The 26,011-nt window shown below is 43.0% G+C and overlaps 1 protein-coding gene across 4 annotated transcripts in view; it reads right to left on the bottom strand.

Annotated features, from left to right (window-relative positions):
- kif26ab (kinesin family member 26Ab) overlaps nt 1-20,266 on the bottom strand; it is a 76,401-nt gene extending 56,135 nt beyond the window's left edge. The window contains exons 1-2 of one of the 4 annotated variants that reach the window (XM_054796577.1): nt 19,885-20,266; nt 18,281-18,493 (exon numbers count right to left, since the gene is read on the bottom strand). In XM_054796577.1, coding sequence (XP_054652552.1) covers nt 18,281-18,493; nt 19,885-20,019 — 348 coding nt within the window. In that variant the 5' untranslated portion in view covers nt 20,020-20,266. Of the gene's footprint in view, nt 1-18,280; nt 18,494-18,635; nt 18,818-19,884 lie in introns of those variants that run through there. The other 3 variants (XM_054796579.1, XM_054796580.1, XM_054796578.1) reach the window with 3 other exon arrangements.
- Between the last annotated feature and the right edge of the window lie 5,745 nt (nt 20,267-26,011).

The raw sequence follows: 26,011 nt of genomic DNA, 5'->3' as shown, positions 1-26,011 counted from the left end.
ACGGGATCACTGAAGGGATGGCCACGGCTGCATAGCATGCTAGTGAGCTAACTAGTTAGCCTCCAATTAAGTATTCTAAACTTAAGAAAGGGTTTCAAGTGGGAAAAAAAGACAAAATGAGAAGCCAAAAACGTACCACTTCCACATGAAATAGGAGAACTTCTTTTCACTCTATCATGTTGCACATGCCATGGCTGACTACATTCAGTGTGATGGTGATGTGATGTAATGTCATGTCTCATCAGTGTTTTGTGTCATTGCTGATGCCTAGTGGCCAGAATACTACATATAACTTGTATTTCAATATTGTTCGAAATAATGGGCCATAGTCAACCACAAAGCAGAGATAATTGATTCATGAATTCATTTTGGAAAGCCCGCGAGAGAGCGAGGGAGCGATATTCAAACCTCAATGTAGCGAGGGACGACTGTACGTATTTTCCATTGGACAGCAACAACAAGCAAGTGGACATAGCAAGATGTTCCACCTTACATCCAAATGGATTCTTGGAATTAACAATCCAAGCAGAAACTTTTAAATAAAACATCTTCAATAAAAATGAGGTCAACTTTTGTGGATTACCATGACCTGGATGACTGAGAATCTACAAAGGGGATGAAAACATAACCACCTTGGCACAGGTAATAACAAACATGGACACCAAGCCGTTGAGACGCACAGCTCAAAAACAAGTAGAGCTCAGTCTTGTGCCAACACAGTGACGCACAAAGGAAGGCAATAAAAGCAGACCACCAAAGTCACGGACACATGAAAGCTGGTGCAGTCACCACGGGGAACCAAACATGCATCAGTGCAGAGGTGAGCTGAGGAGCAATGTCACTATCCAATAGTGAGAGGAAGGGGCCCTGGCTTTGAAGGCCAAAGGGAGGTGTGGATGGCTACGACCTCCTGTCCGAGGCCCTTTTTGGAATTTGGGCCTTTTATGTTGGCAGGAAGCGCACTGTGGTGAGACACAACAAGGGTGGAGGAACGGGGTTATTAGAGACGCTTTGTTGATGGTGAGAGCAGCTCAAAAGGAACAAACCACTTTGATTGCCCCTACTGATCCCCCACTAGCCTTTGTTTATGAGCTAATTAAGCATTGTGCAGGAACTGCGGGAACCTCCAGGCCTCCATCCACCACCACCGTGACTTTCAAATACTACTGTAGGGCTTTTACTGCACCTTCCATCACTTAACGACTAGCAGGATCGAGCAAGAAATCACTGTCTCAACTGACTTTGGCGAGGTGAAAGCCTTGATTGTGTGCGAGGAAACACTTCGGTCCAGAAGGTCAAATCCAGTTCAATCGCAGTCCCCGGTGACCATTTCTGGGGGAGTTCAAGTGTGCCCTGGATTCACCTCGCCAACAAAGAGATGAAGACATAAACGCTCAGCGTGGGATGAGAGGAGGCTGAGGGGTCAGCGGATGGCCAGAAGGAGTAGGAGGGGGGCGAGGTCGCTAGACCAACGTGGCAATGACCGTGTGAAAGCAGTGAACACTGTGGAATGCTCACAAAGAGGGAGGAACATTTTAAACAAAAATGACTCTATGAGCAATCATACAATTTCTTCCCGCTCATGACGCTAGGTGGTTGGTTGAGGGACTTGCCTTGGAAACTGATGCATTACTTCAAAGTCACACTCGTAAAACGCTGCGTGCAAATAAAACCACGCTTTCAAGTTCGTCCACATAATATACTTTTACACCCCGCTGGATGTCTGAACTTGCAGCGAGAATGCCCTTCTGCAGTGTTGGCCTCTGATGTTGCTCCTATTGGAGGTCATGTAGGGAGGGAAGCTGGGCCAGCGTCCACCATGACTCCGAAACTAGTGATCCAAGCAGGAGTTCACCAAGGACACATGCACAGGTGTGCTTGCTGAGCTTGCCTGCTTTTCATGGGATGTTTGATTAAAAGAAAGTATTCCTGCGTTGCAAAAACATGTTCAAAGGCATTCCTGCCATGGTTGTGTTGGACGCATTAATTTGGAGCAGTAAATAACTCAGCTCATTTAGATGTTTACCAGCAACGTCAGCAGAAGTGTAGTCACCTTAAATGCACGCCAGAATGAATGGCATTTTTATTTTATACAAAAAAAACAAAAACAGTGCATACTAAGGCTGTAAACACCCGGCCTGCGCAAAATTCAGAATTCAATTCAATTCAATAGATGAATTTGAATTTGAATTGAAGCCACCCCACAGGATGTTGAATTGATTTTGAATTACAGGAAGTGGAATTGAATTCAATGCAATTCAGAGAATGCAACATGAAACATGTAAATTGACAAAGGGGTACTCCGGTTTCCTCCCACATTCCAAAAACATGCATGTTAGCTTAATTGGTGACTCTAAATTGTCCATAGGTATGAATGTGAGTGTGAATGGTTGGTTGTCTGTATGTGCCCTGCGATTGGCTGGCAACCAGTCCAGGGTGTACCCCGCCTCTCGCCCGAAGTCAGCTGGGATAGGCTCCAGCATACCCCCTGACCCTAATGAGGATAAGCGACATAGAAAAAGGATGGATGGAAATTGACAAAGACAAAGCATCGTGTTGTTATTAGCTATTAGCACCAACATTTCACATTCATCTGTGCACAAATAAGTTAACCACTACTAATATTAAAATGTAAAAACAATGCCAGAGCCAATTTTAATTTTGAAGCCATTTTCAAGACAATAGAGAAAGGTGCCATGTCATTTTCTGACGTTAATTACCATGCAAGTGTAAAAATAAATTAAATACTGTTCAGATGAAAAACCTAAAAACAATAGAAAAACCTTTAACACAAAGCTTATAGTCATTATTGCAACATACAAGCGTAAAAAGAAGTTAACCACTGTTAATGAAATGTAAAAAACAGCCAGTTTGGACGTTACACTTCTTCTGAAATTGCCATGATATTCAACCAACACCTCTGTGAGCATTGTCATTTTTGCAAAGGCAGAATTGGTAGCTTGCACGTTCCCGCAACAAGCGCTATTATAGGCAATGCCATAGTTATAGTGAGCTGCAAAAGCAGAAGATGGAGAGGCAGATTGGGGCTCATAAACAGAGAGGTTTAGGTTTAAGTGCCTGACACACACGAAGGAGATAAAGCAGCACAGAGCTCTTCAGCAGCAGTGGAGAGTGACATCATAAAAATCGAGCATCAAAAACAAGACGGGAAGCATAAAGGACAGATCTATTAATGGGAGTCAGTTCACGGAAGGTTTACTGTACAAGCATCCGCTGGGAGGGACAGCCATCCTAGGGTGGCATCAATTCCCAAAGAAATCATTGGATTTAATGTGAATGTGAATCTCTAATTAGTGAGACCAGATCCTCTCAAGCAGCTTCCATGGTACAATGGAATCTCGAGTTTCGGAGGATTCTATTTTAGATGAAAATTATTGCCACAAAAATGTCTCGGTTTTTGCACACTGTCACTGTACAGCCAAACAATGCCCAAACAAAGCATGTGAAGAATAGATGATGGTTCTTTTAAAGTTGGGACACTTTAGACATATCCCTCTAAAGGAATGCTTTAATCACCTTGATTATGTGTGTGTGGTTTATTTGTTCATAGAGCGCACACAGAATGATGAATGATGAATGATGAATAATAATTTCTTCCTTCCAAGCACTGATGAGATGTTCAAGTGCACTGCGAATTTCAGTGCTCTGTTTGTTTTTTATTACGGCTGCAAAATAAGCCACAATGATACCAAAGAAAGTTTCAAATGTCAGAACATCGACAGAGAAGGTGAGAAACACTGTTGAATTCAAGAGGGAAGTCGTAGCATAGTACAAAGGTCGCATCTGTAACAGAAGGATTGTAATGTAAAAGGTAGGGGCCTTTAGCACAGGTGGCAGAGGGATCGGTTTAAGGGAGACAAGTTATATTAAATGTTCATTTCTTTTGTCATTTATACGTATTTCTCTTTGTTTTCTGCATGTTAACAATTCTTCTTTGCAAAAATGTGTTTTGCGTTAATATTTCTGAGTTTCTGGTACATTATATTAATTGGATTTACATGATTTCTGATGGGAAATATTAATTCAGGATTCCTGCGTTTCAGTATTCGTCTTTTGGAACAGATTAGTCGGTGCATTTCTATTGGCGAGTTCAGGCTATTGCAATTGATCTACAGCAACAAAAACACAAGCAACACAAACCAGGGCTCCTGGGCTTCTTTACGACTACAATTTGAGACATCGCGAGTACATTTCTCTACTTGTGCACGTGCGACCAGATAAAAGTACGCCCGTTGACAAGGGACGCACTTTGTCCCTTATTAGCTGAAAAATAGTCTGTAAAATGTGGAGTCAACTGACGACAGCTCGTCACAGTCTAAGCCTATCGATGCCTGTGTGTGTGATTCATCGACTTTTCTACCATCTTTCTTTACTCGTTTTTCCCTGGCTCTCACTTTCTTCCACTGTTTCCAACTCCTAAGTAAGAAAAGTAGCTGTTGGCTGTCCTAGAAGTCGCCAGAAGTCGCTAGATGATGTCATTGCACAATTAAAGGCAAAAAAACAAAAAACAGGCGGACGGTTGGTAAGGTGTCCCTCATTTATTTTTGCAGAAGATGGCAACCCTTCCAGTTAATTTGTTTTATTATTACTGAATATTTTTTGTTGCTGACAAACTTCTGCTCCACACCTCAGCCCAGTAATTGACAGTCACAAGCGAATTAGCTAGTTTCACTTTTAAAGAGGAAGAAAGGGGACAAACACCAAAGAAGAAGAAGGCGGGTATGATGGGTGTGAAAAGCGTGTGGTACTGGAGTTACTAGCATTTATCAGTAATACAGTGAAAAGGAGAGGAAATGTGAATGTTTACTTTGCAAGTCAATTTCGGTGTACGCCCCTTAATTTTCGGTTTGCACTCCTAAAATTTTAAGTTAGGGGCCACTGTGCTCCGAATAAAAAAAAGTTAGTCGGTAGCGCTGCAAACCACAAGCTATTTCAACCACTGCTGTTTTGTCCAAATGTGCTTCAAGAGTCCAATGGCAGTAGGACCATGAGGTTCAGGACAAAAACACAGCTTTTATAACCTGATTGACTTTCTTGGCTGGAACTCAGTAATAAAAATCCATACAGATGAGGGTGACCTTTTCAGCACTCAGCCGATGGAGAAATTCGCTGTTTTTCCACCAGAATAAAAGCAACTTTGCTGTCATTTTGTGGAACGCATTGCTATTTCCTCTCAAATGTCAGCAGGCAAATTGCAAAGAAATTGCAAAATCAAATCATTCAAGTGGTAAAACAAAGCAGCACAGAAGAGTGCAGACTGCGTGCCCTCTGTATGCAGAATACGTACCAGCTTTGCAAAGAAGGGGTTTCTGGATATCGACGTCCACCAAGGAGGTTTTCTTCTGCATAGGTTGGTTTGTTTACAGTTATAGAGTCACTCTTAACAGTGCACTCGAGCCATCCTCCCCCTAAAGCTAAGCGTAAAGAGCACACACAATTCACCTTCTCCATCACCTTTTCCATTTAGCAGACCACCATCGGGGTGCCAGGATGAGGATATAACATTGACTGCAATCATGCAATCATAAATTGGTAGGCAGTTAAGTTGAGAAAGATGGATGAGGTCTGAAGGGACGGAGAGAGAATGTGCTTCGTCTCCTTCTCTTTCCTGTGGTACTTACACGCTCATTCGCACGCCATCAATACGCACACTCATCCTCACTCACGAAGCTGGACGCTCAAGCATGAAATGAACATGAGCGGTGTGAACTTTGACTGGCATTTTCACACAGCGGCAGGATTTATGGAGCGCTATATAGGTAGCTGAATGAGCCCCTGAAGAAGAAGAATAGCCTCACGAGTGTAGCTGGGAAACACAGTGAGGCCAGTTAACCCAAACCAAGCAGTGTAGCTATCACAACACAAACACAACCACGCACTGACACACCACGGGGTGTGATGCCTTCATCAGCGGCCAATTTACCAGTCAATTAACATCACACTTTAAGTAATGACAGAAAGAATGAGATCATCATGCTGGGGAGTTCCGTCATCCACATGGAGGCAGCCCCCAATACCAACCTGAAAGTTGCCAACTCATGCTGCCCGGGAATACTGAGGGGTCCCAAGGGAATGGATAGAATGATAGATGGATGAATGGAGCCAATTTCCCCCAGGAATTGTAAAGAAGAACAAAACAATGGAACATCCCCACGAACAACACAATTTCAATGTTTGCTGTGTTGTTCAGCAGCACGGCCTTGCGTGTCTGCCACATCTCTGTGTGGAGTTTGCATGTTCTCTCCGTACTTTACGTGGGTTCACTCCAAATACTCCAGTTTCCTGCGGCAGTCCAACAACATGCATGTTGGAAATTGGTGAAATTGTCCACAGGTGTGAAAATGAGTGTGAATGTTTGTCTATGTGTCCTGTGATTGACTGGCGACCAGCGCAAGGTGTAACCCGTCACTCACCCACAGTCAGCTGGGATAGGCTCCAGCTCACCCACGCCCCAAATGAGGACGAGCAATACCGTACATGGATGGATGAATGGATAGTTTGTTTATTATACCATCACCTAATGGACATTTACTGTATGTACACTGTATGTTTAGTTGATCCCAAAGTAAACATTTACAGAAATCAGTTTTTGTTGACGGCAAAATTAAGTATTATGCAGAAGATATATCTATTAATTAGGGGCTAAAGTAAATAAAATGACTACATTTGGCATTAATCTATTATTAGTACTTTGTGTTTCCATGCCAGTGTTGTATTGAGTTGAATCATGCTGTCCAGGGGAGGTCTGCATGATTGTAGCTCGACTTCCCATGGCTTATGCCGACAGAACTTCACAATGCCTTTGCAGGTTGCAGACACGTAGTGCGCACACACGTGCAATAACACATGGTCAATCAATTCAATCACAATAGACTTTTTCATCAATTCATGGATTGCTTTTCCCATTTCTACTTGTCTGAGTAGAAATAAGTGTTGGGCTTTGGCAGATTTTACTACCAGTTCCGTCCTCTTTTTTTTTTTTTTAAACAGCTTCTATTTTGATGCAAACACTGTATGTTAACCATCCAAAATGGTGGAACTCCATTTACATATGCCAAAGACAAAAGCAAACGCGGCAATTTCACGGCTACATGAGGCGCTGTGCTCCCCTGATCCATTATTTGCCATGAAGGAAGGTGCCACGCCCAGGCAGCCCAGTTTGCTGTCCGCACATCCATCTTGGCAGGGCACATGTTGCACACATGACTAATGAAAGGAGATGTGTACTGGTTGTTTTCTCTTTAATAAGTGAATCTGTAACAACAGAAATAGCACATTAGCCTTGTGGCATTTCGTCACACACTTGTTCTTGTCCAAAGTGACACTCCAGCACAGGATGTTGTTGTTCTTCTCCATTATTCCAGTGTTACTCCAACATACACCATATAAAATAGCACTGTATCCCCACATTGCAACAAAACGACTGTTTCATAATAACAAGTGTACTTAATTATCAGTCGTGACACCGAGTAGCCACATCGAGTCAGCATTACATCACCCTCGTTCATATCCGTTAGCTTAGCTTAGCTTAGTTTAGCTAGAATCACAAGGTGTAATTATTGCTCATTGCATATCCAAACGTGTGGATAACCGGCCAACATTCACACACTTAAATCCCTGATGCTACTCAAATATCTCACACACAATTAAATCTCACCTGCAACAACAGAAATAGCACATTAGCCTTGTAGCATTTCATCACACACTTGTTCTTGTCCAAAGTGACACTCCAGCACAAGATGTTGTTCTTCTTCCCCATTGAAGCGACGCACATTTGGCGAGACATTCCCCCTTGTGGCGAAATAGTGCTATTACATCCCATTACTTTTTTGTGTGGAGGGGTTTGGAGAACAGTACCGGTACATATTTTAACAATGCAACAACCGTTAACTTTACAATACAATCAAAAATGTGTGGGGGGGTGGCTTTCTTATCCTTACACACACCACAACACAACACTGGCATCCTCTTTCAACGCTTTGCTATAAGCCGAGAGATTTGTCTGCTACCACAAGATCTGCTGTCAATGGAAGTACGTTTTATGGAGCCAACAAGAGATTACCTCCAGCACTGTGCACCTTCATTGTATGTGTACCTAACCTAGCGCCTTGAAAATTTATCACCACAACTCTGTTTCTCCAATACTCTGAATGAGACTCAAGACTGTCTTCTTGCATTGTGCATGTCTCCTTGTCTCCTTGACTTATGGAGCTGAGCACAAGAAACCCAGTGACAAAAAAGCAAATACACACACACGCGCATACGCACCGGGCCTGGCCCTACATTAACAAGTCAACCTGATGAATTCACTTCTTGTTGCACTCCTTGTTGTATTTTTGTCCTGTGCTCGTTGACATTTCTGCTTTTGTTGCCCTGTTCACATGCGGGTGCTGTAACACATCACCCTGTCAGGCCGGACCGGGGCACTATTGTTTGGTTCCAGTCTGGCTCTTTGTTACACATGATCCCGCACCCAACACCAGCAAACACAAGCGCTATTATGCAGGGCAATCCTTCCCGAAGCACGTTCGCAATGAGAAATAGCTAAAAAACACATGTTGTCACAATGTCCACATTACACAGTTCTTTTTCATGTCAAGCTAGGAAAACACATGTAGTCCTCTGATTTAATCGGTTCTCAAACGTCCACTTGATGCATTATCTCAGGGGTGTCAAACTCAAACAACTCAAAGCCGACTTTAGGTCACAGGCGGAACTAAATTTAGTAGCCCAGTTTCTACTTCCCAATAGTCTCTGAGGCCATGAAGGTTTCCAGACTGCTGATTGGATGAGCAAGGAAAAGAGAGGGGGAGACAGCTGCGGACGTATAACTGGCTCTTTTGGCGTGGTTGTTCGTTTGGATAAAATGATTGTTGATCGACCACGTCCTCGTCATCCTCTCAATGTCCGAGCAAAAGATACAGTATTTTATATTAGGGATGTCCCGATCCACATTTTTTGGCTTCCGATCCGTTTTTTTTTTTTATAGTCTTGCCGATCCGATCGTTTTTTTGTTGTTGTTTTTTTTATAATAATAAGGTTTTGTTACAAACATTAATTTGTGGAATTTAATATGGGTATGAAAATAGCTCTTCAAAGCATTAAAAATAATGCAACCAGAGTATTGCTGAATTCACTTTTTCTATTACACAGCATGACCAACAATATTGTTTGGCTTTTGGAACAAACCTCTGTGAGTCAGGTCCTGATCCAATAGAAGTCCATCCAATAAACGATAAAACGGGGAAAAAAATGGGCGTGCAAAATACTTTTAGGGTAGGACTAATCATTTGACATATTTATAAATGACATTTTTTTAAACAAACTCTCTTAGAGCCCTATGAAATCCGTTTTATTGTTTTTCCCAAATTTGTTTTTTTCTGTTTTCATTTTTTTGTATTCAGTTTTTTACCTTTTCCATTTGTTTTACCCCCCAAAGTGTGTGCTATTTGGGTTAGTGGATAAAATGCAAAAATCCTTCCATTTATTGATGCAGTACATCATTGTAGCTAGCTAACGTTTCTAATGGGAAGTCAGCCTCAGCACATATTGCTACAAAATCTTCAACAAACTGTAATGCCGTGCTTGTGATTAAGGAAGATGGAGTCACAGATGTAATTCCAATCGCGTAATTAATGTAAGATATTTTAATGACACCCTTATTTTTCGAGGAAAAGGCTTCTTGAGACGTCATCTGTACTTCTGTGAAGAAGGTGTCGGACGTTTCGCTCCTCATCCGAAGAGCTTCGTCAGCGAACTAATAAGTGCTGGTAGCTTAGGCCTTAAATACAGTAAGAGTGGGCGGAATTGGTGTGCCAACACCCTCCTCCTATTGGTTCGTTACACTAAGCCTGGGCGGAGTAGTGGTATAATCCTATCCTGTTATTAACACCTCCGATAAAAGGGAAGTGTCGCTCCCTGAATTGGGTATGAACGACTCTGATACTGGCTTCGTTCATACCCAATTCAGGGAGCGACATTCAGGGATGGACTACTCCGCCCAGGCTTAGTGTAACGAACCAATAGGAGGAGGGTGTTGGCACACCAATTCCGCCCACTCTTACTGTATTTAAGGCCTAGGCTACCAGCACTTATTAGTTCGCTGACGAAGCTCTTCGGATGAGGAGCGAAACGTCCGACACCTTCTTCACAGAAGTACAGATGACGTCTCAAGAAGCCTTTTCCTCGATGGACAACTCCTGTACGACTGAGAACCTACACAGACGACACCCTTATTTTGTTTACACAATTAGACAAATGTAACAAAGAGCACTCTTATTTTGAAGGCTGGAATGTATTGTTTGTGTTGAGAATGGCAATTGATGGTTCATACGCGCTGGGTGCAAGAATAAACGTGCCTCTCGTCTTTTTTTCCACTCAGAACCTGCACGTCGTCAGTGGGTATTGTAAAATGGTCCTAACATAAAGGAAGTAAAACACTACATGGTGAAAATATACTCATCTGAAAATGAGACACACACACAGCTACATTAGCTAAACTAAGCGAACCCCGCTAGCTTCCATTCACGCTCCATAACAGTGGAGTTTCCAAGGTTTTTCGCCGCCTTTTCGACATGTTTAGTAGTGTTTGTGTGGTCCCTATTATAAGCAACCAGAGCGGCACTTCCCTGTGAGAGGGAACTACCGCTGCAGCTACGGAGCCGAATGTCGACTGAAACTAACTTCACCACAGTACACCGCGGACATGTCTGCATGGTGGTGTCGCGCTTTCTTCTTCTTGCGGGTGGCGGGAGTCAAGTGGTATGGCCTACACCAAGGAAGAAATCCTTACATTTTGCTGCAGAAAACAAAAACAGTGGACCCTCGTTAGGCTTGATTAGCATCTTTTTCGGTCGACGTTGAAAGTTCACACCAACATTTTGTCTCGGTCTGATACATGCTCTGGCTAGCGTACAATATGTCACGCATTTTGTCGTGTTATTGATACACTGCATGAGTCCAACTCTGCTTTTATGACGAAACGACATTGTTAGCAGCCTATCAGCATGTAAACACAATGGAAACCGGAACCGGAGGTCATTGTCCCCCAACTCCATCGCCTGTCTATGACATCAGTGGTTGACTCTGTAGTCTTTTGCTAACTGACACAGTTACGCCACAAGTCTCTGCTTTTCTTTTGATCATGGCTACAAATAAAGCTGCAACTGCCGGTTTGATAGCCTGTTCCGAGTATAATACCGTTGGTGCTAATGGGCGGCATCCAATTAGCTTGTATATAGTTCTTACCTGGGGTTCTGCAACAGCAGAACGATTCAAAACATGTTTATTCCTCTGTCTTGGGTGCTTAGGAATGTATTCCTCATCGCTGAAGTGCGCACTGCACAGACAAAGCTGTTTCATCCTGGCCACTTTGGTTCCAACATTATAGCCGATATGGCAAGAAGCCAACGTTGTCTAATAGCCATGTGAGTGACAGGGAAACATTGGAATATATCAGACACATTCTTGTTGTCACAGCCCAGATAATTACAAGTCTGCAACATTTTTTAGATATTTTCTTTTTTGGCAATACCACTCTAGCGTAGCGCTCACTTTAACTCTCTCGCATCGCAGCGGCCGTCATCCGCACATGTAGACACTGCGGAAGACATACACAACGATGGACAATGGACACCGAGCGATTATGAGGTCTGACTTTTTCGTGGAAAAGGGTTATGTGATGCAAATGTATTCCTCTTTGAACGAAAATTGTTTGAAGTGACCCCACCAACTAGGCAGAACTACTTTCTTAAACACAACAAAAACGACCTGAACTTATCTCACAGGACGAAGTGGGGGGAAAGGCACGGTTGATGCACTACACGCACAACTTCATGGAAAATAAATCCAAACTATCCCTTTAAGCTTTAATAAGCAAATTCACTTCTTTTTCTCCAGGCTGAGATTTGAACGCTTTGTCTGAGAAGCTTAGACTGTCAACCAAGTGTGAAGTTGCATGGCCGCCTGGTTGCTTGGCGCCTTCCCAGCTCATTATACAGGTAATGATACAGCTGTTCGTTCCCAAGTCACACACTTTGATTGAATGCTACGCTGAATAGCTGTTATTAAGCATAATAGACCGGCTTTACATGTTTGTTTTCTGTGAATAAGAGGTGGTGCAGCCTTTTCAACGACGGAAGGCCGCAGAACAAATCGGCCAAAATAACTCAGCTCACCTGAACTGATATCTGAGGGAACATCTGAAGCCCCAAAAGACACAGGAGGCATGCAGCCAGCGCTGGGAAGGGCCAGATGGTCAGAAGAGAACAGCCTTCACACATGAAATGGTAATTTTTTTAGCCTCCTCCAACATATTCTTTTGCTCACCATCAGCCCTTGCATCCAGAACCCATCTCCCACACACAACTAAACAGAAAATGTAGTGGTAATAAGTACACGCAATGGACTCTTTGTCTACCCAAATGAAAAGGAAGCAACAGGAAGATGGTCTTTATGCGCGGCTTTCCGATGGGTTTTTTCTCCAGTGAGTTGTGATTGGAGCTGCACCTTCTAAAAAAGGTACTACTTTTCTACTCTCGACACTTGACCTGTACAGTACAGTTACTTTGGAGTCCCCTGCGGGGTACATTAGTGTAGATAGTACCTTGAGGAATAGAAATGGACTCCTATTGGACCCTGATTTCAATTGCATTTGCACTGTGTAGCTCCCGTGTGGGGTTCAAGGCTGAGAAATGAAAAAAATGTAAGTTATTTTACTTCCCAGAGAAATGCAGCCACCTGCTTTACTCAATAAGAAGAGCACTCACTCCACCGAGCCTTTAATTTCATGCTTTTCTACCGCCATATAGTGCAGTTAGCGGAGCCCACTATTTGACATTTTTAATGCTGCGTTACCTTCGGTTTCCTTGCAATACCAACAAGACCTTTGAGAAAGTCTGATTTTTCTGCGCAAAAAAACAGACTAGCGTATGATACATTTCGACGTTTTATTTTGAACAAAACTAATCATCGTCCAAGTCCAATAGCCATCACCAAACGAGAAGTAATTGATGATGCATTCAAGCACCAAAAAAATGTACCAGATGAAAATGTGGCTGGCAGCTGCACAAAGACTAAACAAAAGGAGCTTGAGTGGCTCGGTGGAGTGGCAGTGAGCAGCTGCCGGGGTTCACAAATACAACACAGCAGAGTATGGTGGAGAGCCATGAATGATGTCTGAGGTCTGCACACCACTTGACACCATATTATCACTCTGTGCTCACACACAGACACATGCCATAAAGCACAAGTCGCACGCTGACCACATATGATGCGAGAAGATGTTTCATCTCCTCCTGGAGTATACACACTGCTGAGCACACAGGCACACACACACACACACACACACTACAGACAGAGCCATGGAGGTGAAGGTGCATAGAGTTGAACTGGACTGTATGGCGATATTCTGTTTCAACTCTGCTCAAGTTTCACCACCGGAGGCGTTTTCAAAACTTTCTTTTTCTATCCCCTCCTCTCCAAAAGGCTGCCAGTCACTCATTTGTGTTGTTTGCCAACCTGACGGCATATCCCTGTTCTAGCCCCTAAGAACTGACACAAAGGCCTCAAACTCACCTGAGAGGTAAATCTGCAGTCATCTTTCTGCAACACTGCCTTGTAAACACGCAACACACACAAATCAACAATGGACAGTAGAGTCCGCTTTTTGTGGGGTGACGTTCCGCAACCACAAGAAAAGTGTATGTTGTAATGATTAGATCCAGCTCCAGAACACCTCTTTCTCTCTTCAATTGCCGCTGTTTACTCGCGACACAATCCAGGTTTAAGCCCTAACACTCACCACTAATGAATGATAATGTGCAATAATCGATGAACAGTTGGAATCTGATCCACGGTGTTGCCTTTAGCCTGGTCGTCAGGCTAGCTCAAGAGGCTAGAGAAGGCACTTCTCCAAGCTGCGTCTACATAAGCCACGCTGCTTGCCTGTTGCAATTTCACTCACAATTTACCTCGCTAGTGCTTCCATAGCCAAACAAACCTTTGTGTCACTATTTTCAGAGAAAAAACATTTTAAAAAATGTTTTTTTTCACCAAAAATCCACAAATTTGAAAGGGGCCTTGAATGCTCAATTGCAAACGAGGATGCACTGTAAAGGCCTTGCTTGAGTTTCAGCCTTGGCAACCAAACACTGTTGCGTGACAACTATTCAAATCTGTGTGTGGGAACAAAAGTGCTGATAAGGAAATTGCTTGAATTCAGAGTTGAACTCTCTGCACAAAGTGAAATATTGCACACTAAAAGAAGGGTGTGCGACGCTATGGACTGTTTAACTTGAGAACATCGCATCGCATGACGTGAGGTTGATTCATTTAGTCCTTCAGGAAATATGTCAACTTTAGCTTTGTTAGACATAAAAGGATTGACTAACTGTAATTGGATAGAGGGTCAAGCAGGAACAAAAACACAAACCGATCACACGTGAACACAAATGAGTCTCTTGTGAGTCAATTGCCTTTCTGATATTTTACGAATTCAGCATGAAAAGCAGACAAAAGGTCCTGAGGCTTATTAACTCTAGCAGTCACACTCAAAATGCGTCCATAATAAATGTGGACACGTCGTGCATACATCAGCAGCGCTTGGCATTTGTAATTAGTTGTTTTTGCTTTTACCCAACTAATATTCTAATTAAATCGGGGTACATGTGAGTCAGCGACACCTAATCCACATTTGTAAGACCTGCAAGAGCCGGAGCAGAATGTTCTGTGTTAATGAATCAGTGTGCTGGTGGAGTTGGCAGGTCCAACAGTACATTTATATTCATGAAGCTCAGTTTATGAGAGGGTGTTAAACACTGCTGACTCCATCATTGACCGTTAGTGTCTGCACCACCAAACTCTCGTGTGGCTTAAACCCTTACATTAGCACCGTCTACTGACATAGCAATCACTGGATGAATCACATGATGTCAGGGAGCTAATCGAAACCATAAACAGCACTATCTAAATGGTAGATTACCAATGCTGAGCTAAAATGAGGAGCTCCTGGTATCTTCATGGGGTCTCAGTGAAGAAATAGCAGCGAATAGCAGATACCATCATAGAATGTCAGCAAATAGCGTAGATTATACATACGTTATACCAGGGGTGATAGGACTGTTACAGTGACACAGAGGCGACCTCTGGAATTGTTGAGGTTGGCAAGCATAACTTAGAGAACACAGGCTTCTTTCTTCCATGTTTCATTGAACCCATTTCATATTTTAGCCTCTCCAAATGTTCTCTTACTTTATGGCTAACTGTCTTTTAAAATAGGATATCAAGTGACAGCCTCTGTCAGAGCTGTGATGGAGGAGTTCGAGCTGTTCTGGATCTGTTCTCGCTTGGCCACAGGCGGTGGATTAGCGCAGACTGGTCACAATAGCTCCAAGCAACTTGGCTGCACACAAACCTAATCACCTATTGTGGTCACTGACACTCAACAGTTTATTGCATGCGCTGGCTGATGTCACAGCCACACACAAAAACAGAAGAACCAAAAAAAGGAGATTTAGGATGAGGATTTAAGCCAACCACATGGTCGTGTCTGTAGAGTCTGTGATTACTGCAAGGCGCTAATTTGCTGCTTTGAAGTTGCATTTTTTTACAGTATATGGTCCTCTTTCTTTTCGTAATTCCCGGCCGCTGTGTCCTGCCACAATAAGCTCAGTCTACAATTACTGAATCCGCTCCCCTCTATTGAAATAATGCCCCTAGGTTTTAATTATGCAAATAAATTGGATGAATTTCTGTTTGATCAGGTCTGGGGAGGGTTGTCTCAAATGTTTCTGCATGTTTTTAATTATCTGGAGTTTTGTTTGGTCCTAAAAACAATTTTTAAAAAGAACAATTCCTAGAAACCTGAAATTAACATTGTATTAAATGCTTACCCGTTCGGCCTGGCTCACAACCACATTATCATGAGACTGCCTGTGTAGCTTGTCTTTACAACTCCGCACAGTAGATGCCTTTCATGCAGCAGTAGAAACCAACACCCATAAGTCAATAACTTTGTTTTGTCGTTAAATATGGCCTAAAAACATGACATAATGTCGCACGTATTTTACGACAAACCAAAAAGCTAAACACTGAGTCAGAACTTTTTAAATCTCCGTTCTGGCCGGAGTTTTGCATCATGGCCAATTATGTAAATTATACAATCACATCTTATGCACACACCCACAACGCAACACCACAGATAGATTGCAGTCTTGTGGGAAAAACTGATTGTCACGACAGTATTTATATACACAGCTCATACACCACTAAATTTGAGTACACCTGAGGTAATACGATTTCACATTCACTCCAAATATTCCTCTTAAGTCACACAATGCAGAGATGAAACACCTCCACATATCTTACAAGAACCCAGGTCTCCCCGATCTCCTGACTGTGTGGCCAACATGCCAGCCACTCAGCCACCGTGCATGTAGATAACCAGGCCCCCAGGTCAGGGTATCCAGCAAAACTGGAATCAAGGCAACTGGATTTCTTCTTGTTTTGAGGATGTTTCACTTTTAATGCAAACGGCTTCTTCAGTTCTTCTTCAGTTCACCCCCCCCAATGAATTTAGTAAGCAATTTGGAAGCAATCATTCACAACCGGGTCCTCAGTGTGAGGGCCAACAGGTGAGCAACTCAGACTCATAAAGACAATGACTTCATTATGCATTGAGGGAGGCAGGACCCTGACATGACCCTACTCTCCTAAAAGTAAAGCACCCTGCCTTCACCGTTTGCCACCCCTGAATTAAGCCCTAATTTAGCTATCAACAAGTGCAAAATAGTGATCTTCTAGCAGACAGAGCACCTGGTGAAGGCCACAAAGAGCTGTTGAAGGGTCCCGCACTAAAAGAGGCGGTCAGTTCCCATGGGAGATAACAGCACTCAAGGGGAGGCTTAATGTGTTCTTTTTACCTGATACCTGAATATGGATCTGATATACTCCAAGCCGAGACCACACATATGGATGTCTGGAACTCAGAGCCCGGATGCCCCTTGTCCCTTGTATACCTGCACCCGTCTGACCATCAACTGCAGTGGGATTTGCGAGGAGAACCTTGAAGAGCTGTAATCCAATCTGACATTTGAGAGTCCCTCGCTAAAATGGGACAACAAAAGACAGGACCGGGCCAGGGGGCAATCGTAGCCCACCACAACAACAGTGGTCTCGGGGCCTATATTTAACAGTGGTGGGAACTGTGCGAGCAGCCATACAGGAACACTTTCAATGCACACTGAAGGTCGACTGGGACTCCACTTCCTCCTCAGTCTACAAAGTGAGGGGCTGGCTTAGTTCAATCCCCTCTCTTTCCCCCTTCCTTTACACCCAACAGCAAAATAAAAAGATAAGCATTGTTTGGCCAAACAATGGCCCACTTTCAAAGCCTACAAACCCTTCCACAATTTGGCATTCAAGGCCAGTTTTTGAAGCAAGCACAACAATAAACAAGATTTCTACCACATGGTGAGAGCTTTCTGTGCATGCGCACTTACCAATTGTCAGGTGTATTTAATGTAAACATGTGTAAATATGAGGGTTAATAACAGGTCTGGGGAGATGAAATATTATGGGCTTGCGGGCAAAGCAGTTTTCTGTCATGACAACCATCTGATTGTCACATGTTCTTTGTGTAAATGTGCAACAGGTGACACCACTTGAAATAGTACATTAAGGTATGTTGAGGGAACCCCTAGAACAGAATTTGAGGACTAAAATGCAATATTTTTTACTACATTTGTTTAAAAATATAATATATTGATCCTGTCCCATGGGGAAAAAAAATAAAATTAATGATTTTTTCTCCATGCCCTCCTGCATGCACTGTTAAAAGTCAGTAGCTAAACATGAATAACAAAGTGATTCATCATGCCATCATTATAAAGAGTATGCAACCATCATAGAAAGTCACCATTACATTTGTGTCCTCGCAAAGATGTGGAAAAAGTCCTAGTTGTGAAATGATACACATTCCTGGTGCTAAAACAGTGATTTGTGCGATGTCATTACACAGCAACAATATACTACATTTGAAAATAGCCACTTCCAAGCTTTTGCACCCCCTGAAATGTTATCTTGCACCATTAAAAGGTTGGAAGCCCCTTTTTTGGGGGTACTATGGCTTGTCACTGGTACTTTTTTTGTACACTTGACGAGTTGGGAGCATGTATAAACTGTTACCCTTGAGTCAAATACTTAGTCTATACATTGTACCTTGATTGAGTGTAAAAAAAATATATATATACTGTATACCTACCTTTAATGAGTTTTGGTCTGCCAACGCCAGCTTCTTCAGCTCAGACACTTTCTTCTGACAATTGTGACAAAAGCCTCCCTTCGCCTCGGTCTCTGCCACAGAAACTGATCCGGCGCCCTCAGGGGGCGGCCGGCTGCTGCAACGAGCGTCCTCCGCAGAGAGGAGTCTCTTCCTGGGGGTGGCGGGAGACCCTCCAGTCGAACATCCCTCCACCTTCAGCGGAAAACAAGAGGCGAGTTTGGGTTAGTTTCACCTGTCAGGGTATGTAATGTATGCAGGTGTGCCTAGGTGTGCATCTTGACAAGGTGTTTTAAAAAGAGCGCCTACAAAACTAAACCATGCGTTTAAAACTTACACTGCTTTCAAGACCACCTCCACCAGAAGCTGGCCTGTCGCCCCCAGATGCATTCATTATTCACTACAAGTACACACCTTCACGACTTAAAACACGCAAAATGAACGACTGTGATCGAGCCATAGGCTGCTGAGATGAATGAAGGGCGACTTGTCATCTGCTGACTTGAGCCCAGACGATGTTGTCAGAGTGTCCCATGTGAGTTTGCAAGCCAGCGGAGGACTTTCGGAGCCAGGAGGCGGTATTATTGAGATCGGATGGGAGGGCTAAAGTATCCTGCGCAAGCTAAGGTCACTTATTGGCACAAAGTAACTTATATTTCTGTTAAGCTATTATTGTTTCTTTAAATATTGACGGATTTTGGCATTGGTATTAGGCTTATTATCAAACACCCATACTGTCAAATTATTACAAAATGAATGCTCATAACAGTGCATTCAGCATACTGTATCGTTACGCGCAGTTTTAATACTCCTCACGTTATTAAAATACCTAATACACTTGTAAATGTTATTTTTACACACCAATGAGCCAATTTGTACGCCAAAATTTGCAGTTTGCTTCACTCCGGCACTTTGAGCAAATGATGCCTAAAATCCAGGCACGTTGCACATTCACGCTACTCTGGCGCCATCGTCTGGCAGAATATGACAGGACACCATTTTACCCCGGGAGCACAGCGGTTGTTGGAGGGGACCACGGGTAAATATTTAATTGGTAAACTTTCAATATTTCATGCGGTGACGTCAGCGACGGTGGCCTCGCGTAATGCTTGGTGCACTCTGATGACCCCCACCACCACCACCCTATATGGAAATTTTGTTTTAAAATAAATACTGTTTTTTGTATATAAATATTCGTAATTTAAAGCATTTTATAGTTAAAAGGGAAACACGAACAAAAAATATATATTTCCATTTGTGCAATCAATTACGCTAGTCCCACTTCCAAACACGTGTGGTGAAGTAGCTCGCACCTGTTTCTAATGAGTCCACTGGAAGTTTTTTTTTTTTTTTTTTTTGCTAAAGTGTCCAAAAACATCAAGCAAATGCTTGTTAGAAAATATAAATGCCGAAATATAACGGTATATGAGCCATAATGATGACGATCTACACCCCCAAAGTGAGGTTTGCTGTTAAAAGAAGTGATTCTGCGATGATACGGCTTCTTATATCACTTGTCTGTTTTTTTAAAACTGTCCCTTAAACATTAACAATATATTACAACCACACAAGCGGCATTTTCTCACCCTTGTTTTTCTCTTCAGCAGGTGACTGGTAAATCCAAAAATGATATCGGAGTCAAGGAAGATGGTCCCCAGGTCGATGACGCCAGGGTCCGGCTTGCCACCTCCGGGAGACTCCGGTGAGTTCGGTAAAGCCATGCGGGTTGTAAATATCGCCTACACGTATTATATTCCACTACAGCATCTTCAGAGCCATCTAAAGAGGAAGCTGGTGTTTGTATCCGTCCAAGAAGAAGGGGAAAAAAGTCCACATGCTGTTTTTAATCCTGGCATCCAGAGAGCGGGCACGTAGTATTCTGTCAGAAGTCCTCACAGTGAAGCCATACAATCCATTAAAATCTCCATCCACTGGGGTTCTTCTTAGGACATGATGTGAGGAAAACCCTCTACTCCTCTCTGTTCTTCTGCCTCCCCCTCACCGTGCCTTTTTAGCTCTCTCTCTCCCTTTCGCTCTCCCCCTCTTTCTCGCTCCTTCTCTTTCTCGCTGCATGTCAGCTCCCAAAGCCAAGATGTATAACCATGACATTCCAGGCCATAATCGCTAACGACACATCCCTGTGATATTCCCATAATATTCACAAGGAGTCTCGCAGTGTGCACACAAATGTCCTCATCGGGACTTATTTAATGGCACCATTTCCACTTTAATAGTCCTGCAAGATGCACTGTATAAAATGCATCCCATTATGCATGCTGCATTGTATCTGGATGTATTCTTATGAGAGCTGCTATCGATATTCTTGATTTTCCCCCATGATTCATATAAACCGTAGTGCTAAACTAAAGCTGATTGGATTCTGATTGATTTCAATAAGCTCCGCAGCACCTCGGAGTGGAGCTCTCAACAATAAAACTTTAGTGTGACCTCTGTTCAACTTTAATAACACGGCGGAGAAGCCAATAAGGCCTCATGATTGCTGATCAATAGCCAATGAGTAGCCTTCACTATAGCATTTCTAACAAGCCAAGCCTTGTTATCACACAGATTGAATGGTGGTTCTAGCGATAGCCGTGATCCAGTGGAGCCACTAGACCTTGTCCGTTATAATTAGGCTAATGTGTGCACATCAGAATGCATCCCTGGATGTGATCCCAGGAAGAAACTATACTGGATGTGTGCACAAAACTGCTAAACTGAAGATGATCTGTTTATGCACTGCATGGTTGATCGTTCACTTGCCAGAGTAGATCAAGACAACGGATTGCTTCGACCCGCCTCTTCTTTCCGTTGCTGTGTTCTCACCTGACTGAACAAAGGAACCGCAGCAAGCGGGGACAAGAAGATTAAATTAAAACCAATAATTGCGAGTATGGAAGCACTCTAAAGCTGCGCATACACTACACTGTTTATACAAGTGTTGTACAAGTTATTCGCAGATATTTGCGATTGCCGTCGAACGCCAAAACTAACCACTGAAGTGCTCACTCTAAACAGAGCGACTGAGGGCCACCACCTGACGCCTCACGTTCACGCTGCATGTTTGAGGTGTTGTTGTTCCTCTAAAGTCCTGTAGGTGTCAGTAGCAAGAAGGAATTTCAGCCATCTGTGGACATGGAATGCTAGCGCTAAAAACGATGCTAGTCTCTAAGGGCATACTCACATTCGTGCTGGACGTGGGCACAATTGCGCTTAAGCACCTCTTCCAATTTTAGCAAAGGCGCGAAAGTGTGGCGTGTGGCACCTGGACGCCACTCAGTGCACTCACAGAAGCGTTTGGGGGGGGGGCTGGGTGAACTTTGATTAACCTGTCAAATAATCTGTAATAACTCAGAAATGAAAACGGCACAAACAATCACTTTAACGGCATAAAACAGCGCAAACCTAGCACAAACGACTGCGACTATTTTACAAGAGTTGTGTGCGGGGTGGGCGGCCAACGTCACGCAGCTTCGCCAAATGTACCGTGCTTTAGGTGTTAACGTGGGACAGGCGCGGTACGATTTGCCTTGTGGAAGTTCCGAAAATCGAGTCCTAATGCTTCTTCAGATAGATTCAGAGGACACAACTCTGACACACTACAAATTCATCCAGTCATCCTTTCGACCACTCGGGAGCTGTCGATCATCCGACATCAAGACACCAAGCAGACTAGAAGTCTGATTAGGCAACCATTCACAATCATAATCACACCTACTCATATTCACACCTATGTGCAGTTTAATTTAGTCTTCAATTTGCCAGGGGTTTGGTGCAAGCCCCTATGATGCATGCCTCATCTCCCATAAAGACAGTAAATTGTGACATTGTTAACATTGTGAACACAAAATCACTGTTTTTCATCCATGCATTGTTTTATTTCTTAATGCTTATCCTGTTCAGGGTCAAGGATGAGCTAGAGCCTATCCTAGCTGACTTCGGCAACCCTGGACTGGTCGCCAGTCAACCCCAAAAACATTCGCACACACATGTACACATATAGACAATTTACACTCTTCAATGAAACTAACATGCATGTTTTCGGGATATGGGAGGAAACTGCAGTACCCGCACAGGGAGGGCCCTCCAAAAGGGCTCAGATTATAACTTAAACTCCACCCACACATACAAGGCCAGGGATACTGTAGATGTCACAAACTTGCCTCAGACTTGTTGATCTGTATCTGGTCTCAAAGTGCTGACACGAGGGATATATTTGTAAAAATGTATAATGCACGGTGGTCTAGTGGTTAGCATGTTGGCCAACACAGTAACAGTCTGGAGATTGGGAAGACCTGGGTTCGATTCTCCCTTGGGCATTTCTGTGTGGAGTTTGCATGTTCTCCCCATACGTGCGTGGGTTTTCTCCGGGTACTCCGGTTTCCTCCCACATTCCAAAAACATGCATGTTAGGTTAATTGGTGACTCTAAATTGTCCATAGGTATGAATGTGAGTGTGAATGGTTGTTTGTCTATATGTGCCCTGCGTTTGGCTGGCGACCAGTCCAGGGTGTCGCCCGAAGTCAGCTGGGATAGGCTCCAGCATGCCCCCGCGACCCTAAAGAGGAGAAGCGGCATAGAAAATGGATGGATAATGCATTCAAATCAGTGTTATGTTGTTATTTTAATGTGCATATCAGCAATGAGTCAGAGACCGTTTTAGACCAGTCGGAGAGTTTGGACCTTTGTTGCCATTGTAGGTTAAACATGATTACATGAAGATTTACGTTCATGCGCAACAATTTTGACGATCACAGAGGGTTGAATAATTGATATTTGAGGGTGGAATAAATTACAATAGGCAGAAACACCGTGCCTCTGTGTGACACCCAGGAGTACACACTTATTTGTGAGGGAGTGGAGGCAGGGCTTGTCACTAGGCCGATAATTACAATCCATAGTAAAGATGATTTACCATGTCCGTCACTCAGTGGAGGGGGCCTGGGTTGGGTCTCCCTTGGCCCGCTGATGAAATTCCACGGAGGGAACCCCCTGGGACTTGTGCTGCTACATCTGCTGCCCTTGTGCACGTACAGGGAAATGGCTAAGGGCATCTCATTAAGCCTTCCCCTATGTCTTAGCCACGCTTGTGAGACCTGTGTGCCTTCTCCTCGCGCATGCACGGACAAGGCTTTGTGAGAAACGTTTAGCAAATATTGATAGTTCTGCTGCATGGCGGGGATCAAAGGGAAAAGAGAAGGGGGTGATGGGTGTGGATGGTGGGTGCATGGTGCTTTCATGAATGATTTATGCAGGATTCTTTGGGAAAGGGCATTTGGATTTTGTTGTAAGAGTGTCTGATTTGGGTTTCCCACCACATAGACCTGGATGTAAAGAGCCGTGTGCTGTTTAATAGTATTTTAATATAGAGACTGCGCTGGTACCTCCAGCTAGAGCTCAATTTTCTACAATATAAATCAATACTCTGGGAATCGTTTAAATTAGGTTGAGCTTAATAAAAGCAGATATCAAGATGTCAGTTAATGTAAAATCTATTGGGATTTAATTCAGTCTTCATTGTTCTGAAATTTATTTATGTTCACATTTTTTTATATGGCTTTTGATATGTTTTTGAAATGGTTAGAAACCTAACGTGACTTAGCAAGTGGCCAGAAGGGGGTGCTATTTCACAACTTTGACCTGTTTGGCCCTTCTTTGTGAAAGAAAAAAAACTCCATAAAAGTAATTGCTCTACTTTGTTTTGTTTTGTTTGGTTTTGTTGTTTTTTGTTTGTTGGAGGGTTAAGGACAGAAGCCCCAATGAAAGAAGCTGCAAATATAAAAAAAACAAACAATTAACAAACAAAAGGTGTTTATCTATGTGAACACAGTGCTTTGTTTTTGTTGAAATATAATATAATACAATATATAAGATGTCTACACACTCAGAACTTGATTTATCCATTTTGGCATTTTTACAGTGCCGCACGGTGGCCGAGTGGTTAGCATTTTGGCCACACAGTCAGGAACTCTGCTGGGCATCTCTGTGTGGAGTTTGCATGTTCTCCCCGGGCGTGTGTGGGTTTTCTCCGGGTACTCCGGCTTCCTCCCACATTCCAAAAACATGCATGTTAGGTTAATTGATGACTCTAAATTGTCCATAGGTATGAATGTGAGTGTGAATGGTTGTTTGTCTATATGTGCCCTGCGATTGGCTGGCGACCAGTCCAGAGTGTACCCCACCTCTCGACTGTAGTCAGCTGGGATAGGCTCCAGCATGCCTCCGCGACCCTAGTGGACGGCACCTTTTAAAATCAACTGGAATTCAGAAATAGAAATAACAAACACGATGCAAAAACCTAAAAATAGCTGTCAATTGTCAGTATGTTGTCCTCTGTGGTTATATTGCAGACACGCAATAAGTAGCATGAGTGTGACTTCTTCCACACACCATTCTCAGTGGATTGCAGTGGAAATATACACCGTGCAGCTATACTGTATTGTGTTTCTACTGCAGTGATAGTCACTTGGCAGCAGACTGGCCATCCAGCCCACAGCGACTCAACAGAGACAAATGATTTTTATTGTCTTGTTTTAATCAGGACTTTTAATCACAGCAACAATAAACAGAGAAAATACGAGCACGCATCGGAGCTGTTAAAAACTGTGTGCATGCCAGCGGAGTGAAATGAAACCTGGTGGGGTGTTCTTTTTTTTTTTTAAAGCCCTCTGCAGTTTTTAGGCAGTTATCTTTGCAACATAAGGAGGCACTAACAGTGGAAGGTAAACTCGATACAGATTTTTAAAAAAATGGATTCAAAATCATCAGATGTGAGCCTTCTTGCCTTGCATGTCCATTGAAAGGTTGATGCATGTAGCAGCAAATGTCTGACTGGTCAAGTGGTCCTAAACATTTCACAATTTTGTCAAAGAACTGTTGAACTGTCGAGAACCACTCAATCAGGGAGACCACATTCATGTTCCATTTGCTTACTCCTTTTAATGGATGCAGCCTCTATTAAAACAAAAGCAAAGAAGCTACAGTTGCATTCTGGGATGTCGCTAAAAAGACATCACGAAAGGAGCAGCCGTGTGAAGAGTTGTTACCTTGCAGAGGAAGAGCTCCTGTTTCTTTCCTTGCTGTCGTCTGCGCTCACACTGTCAACTGAAGTGCCGCTCGCCTTTATATATCATCATTTGGGGCTCGGTTCAAACAAGTTTCATTCAAGGAGGAATGAGGCCCATGCTGGTCCGACCGGACCAGCTGGGTTCCTGGTAGCAGGCAGGACAAGCGGGCAGCCGCCCTTAGTCCAAAAAGTCCCATTGAGAACAGACATTTTGTCTTATTTATGTTGTTTAATCTGCTCTGTTCATGATAGGACAAAGAACCATATTTGGTAACTGGCATTTAGGACCTACAGTAAGTATGCAGTAGAACAGTCTAATTTCTCTCAGTGAAACACTTAGAATTAAAGATAACGAAAGAAAAGTATATTATATGAGTAGGTTTATATTGTTACTAACACTATAATTACAATCATTTTTAAAAATGTTACTAAAGTAAAAAAAAAAAAAAGGCCTAGAATATATTCCAAAGATCTGGGGTTACGTTTGTCTTAAATAAAATATTTTATTTCAAGTATTGAACTCAAAGGATAAGGAGGCAGATGGGTGTTGTGATGTGAGGCGAAACAAGCTTGGGTTCTTCTACTAAAGGCCTATAGAAATCATTTATCCATTAAAAAAAGTTTCATATTTAAAAACTAACTATCCC

This window comes from Dunckerocampus dactyliophorus, chromosome 13 (genome assembly GCF_027744805.1).
Source record: "Dunckerocampus dactyliophorus isolate RoL2022-P2 chromosome 13, RoL_Ddac_1.1, whole genome shotgun sequence".
NCBI classification, from domain to species: domain Eukaryota; kingdom Metazoa; phylum Chordata; class Actinopteri; order Syngnathiformes; family Syngnathidae; genus Dunckerocampus; species Dunckerocampus dactyliophorus.
This window is presented reverse-complemented; position numbering and strand designations above follow the sequence as displayed.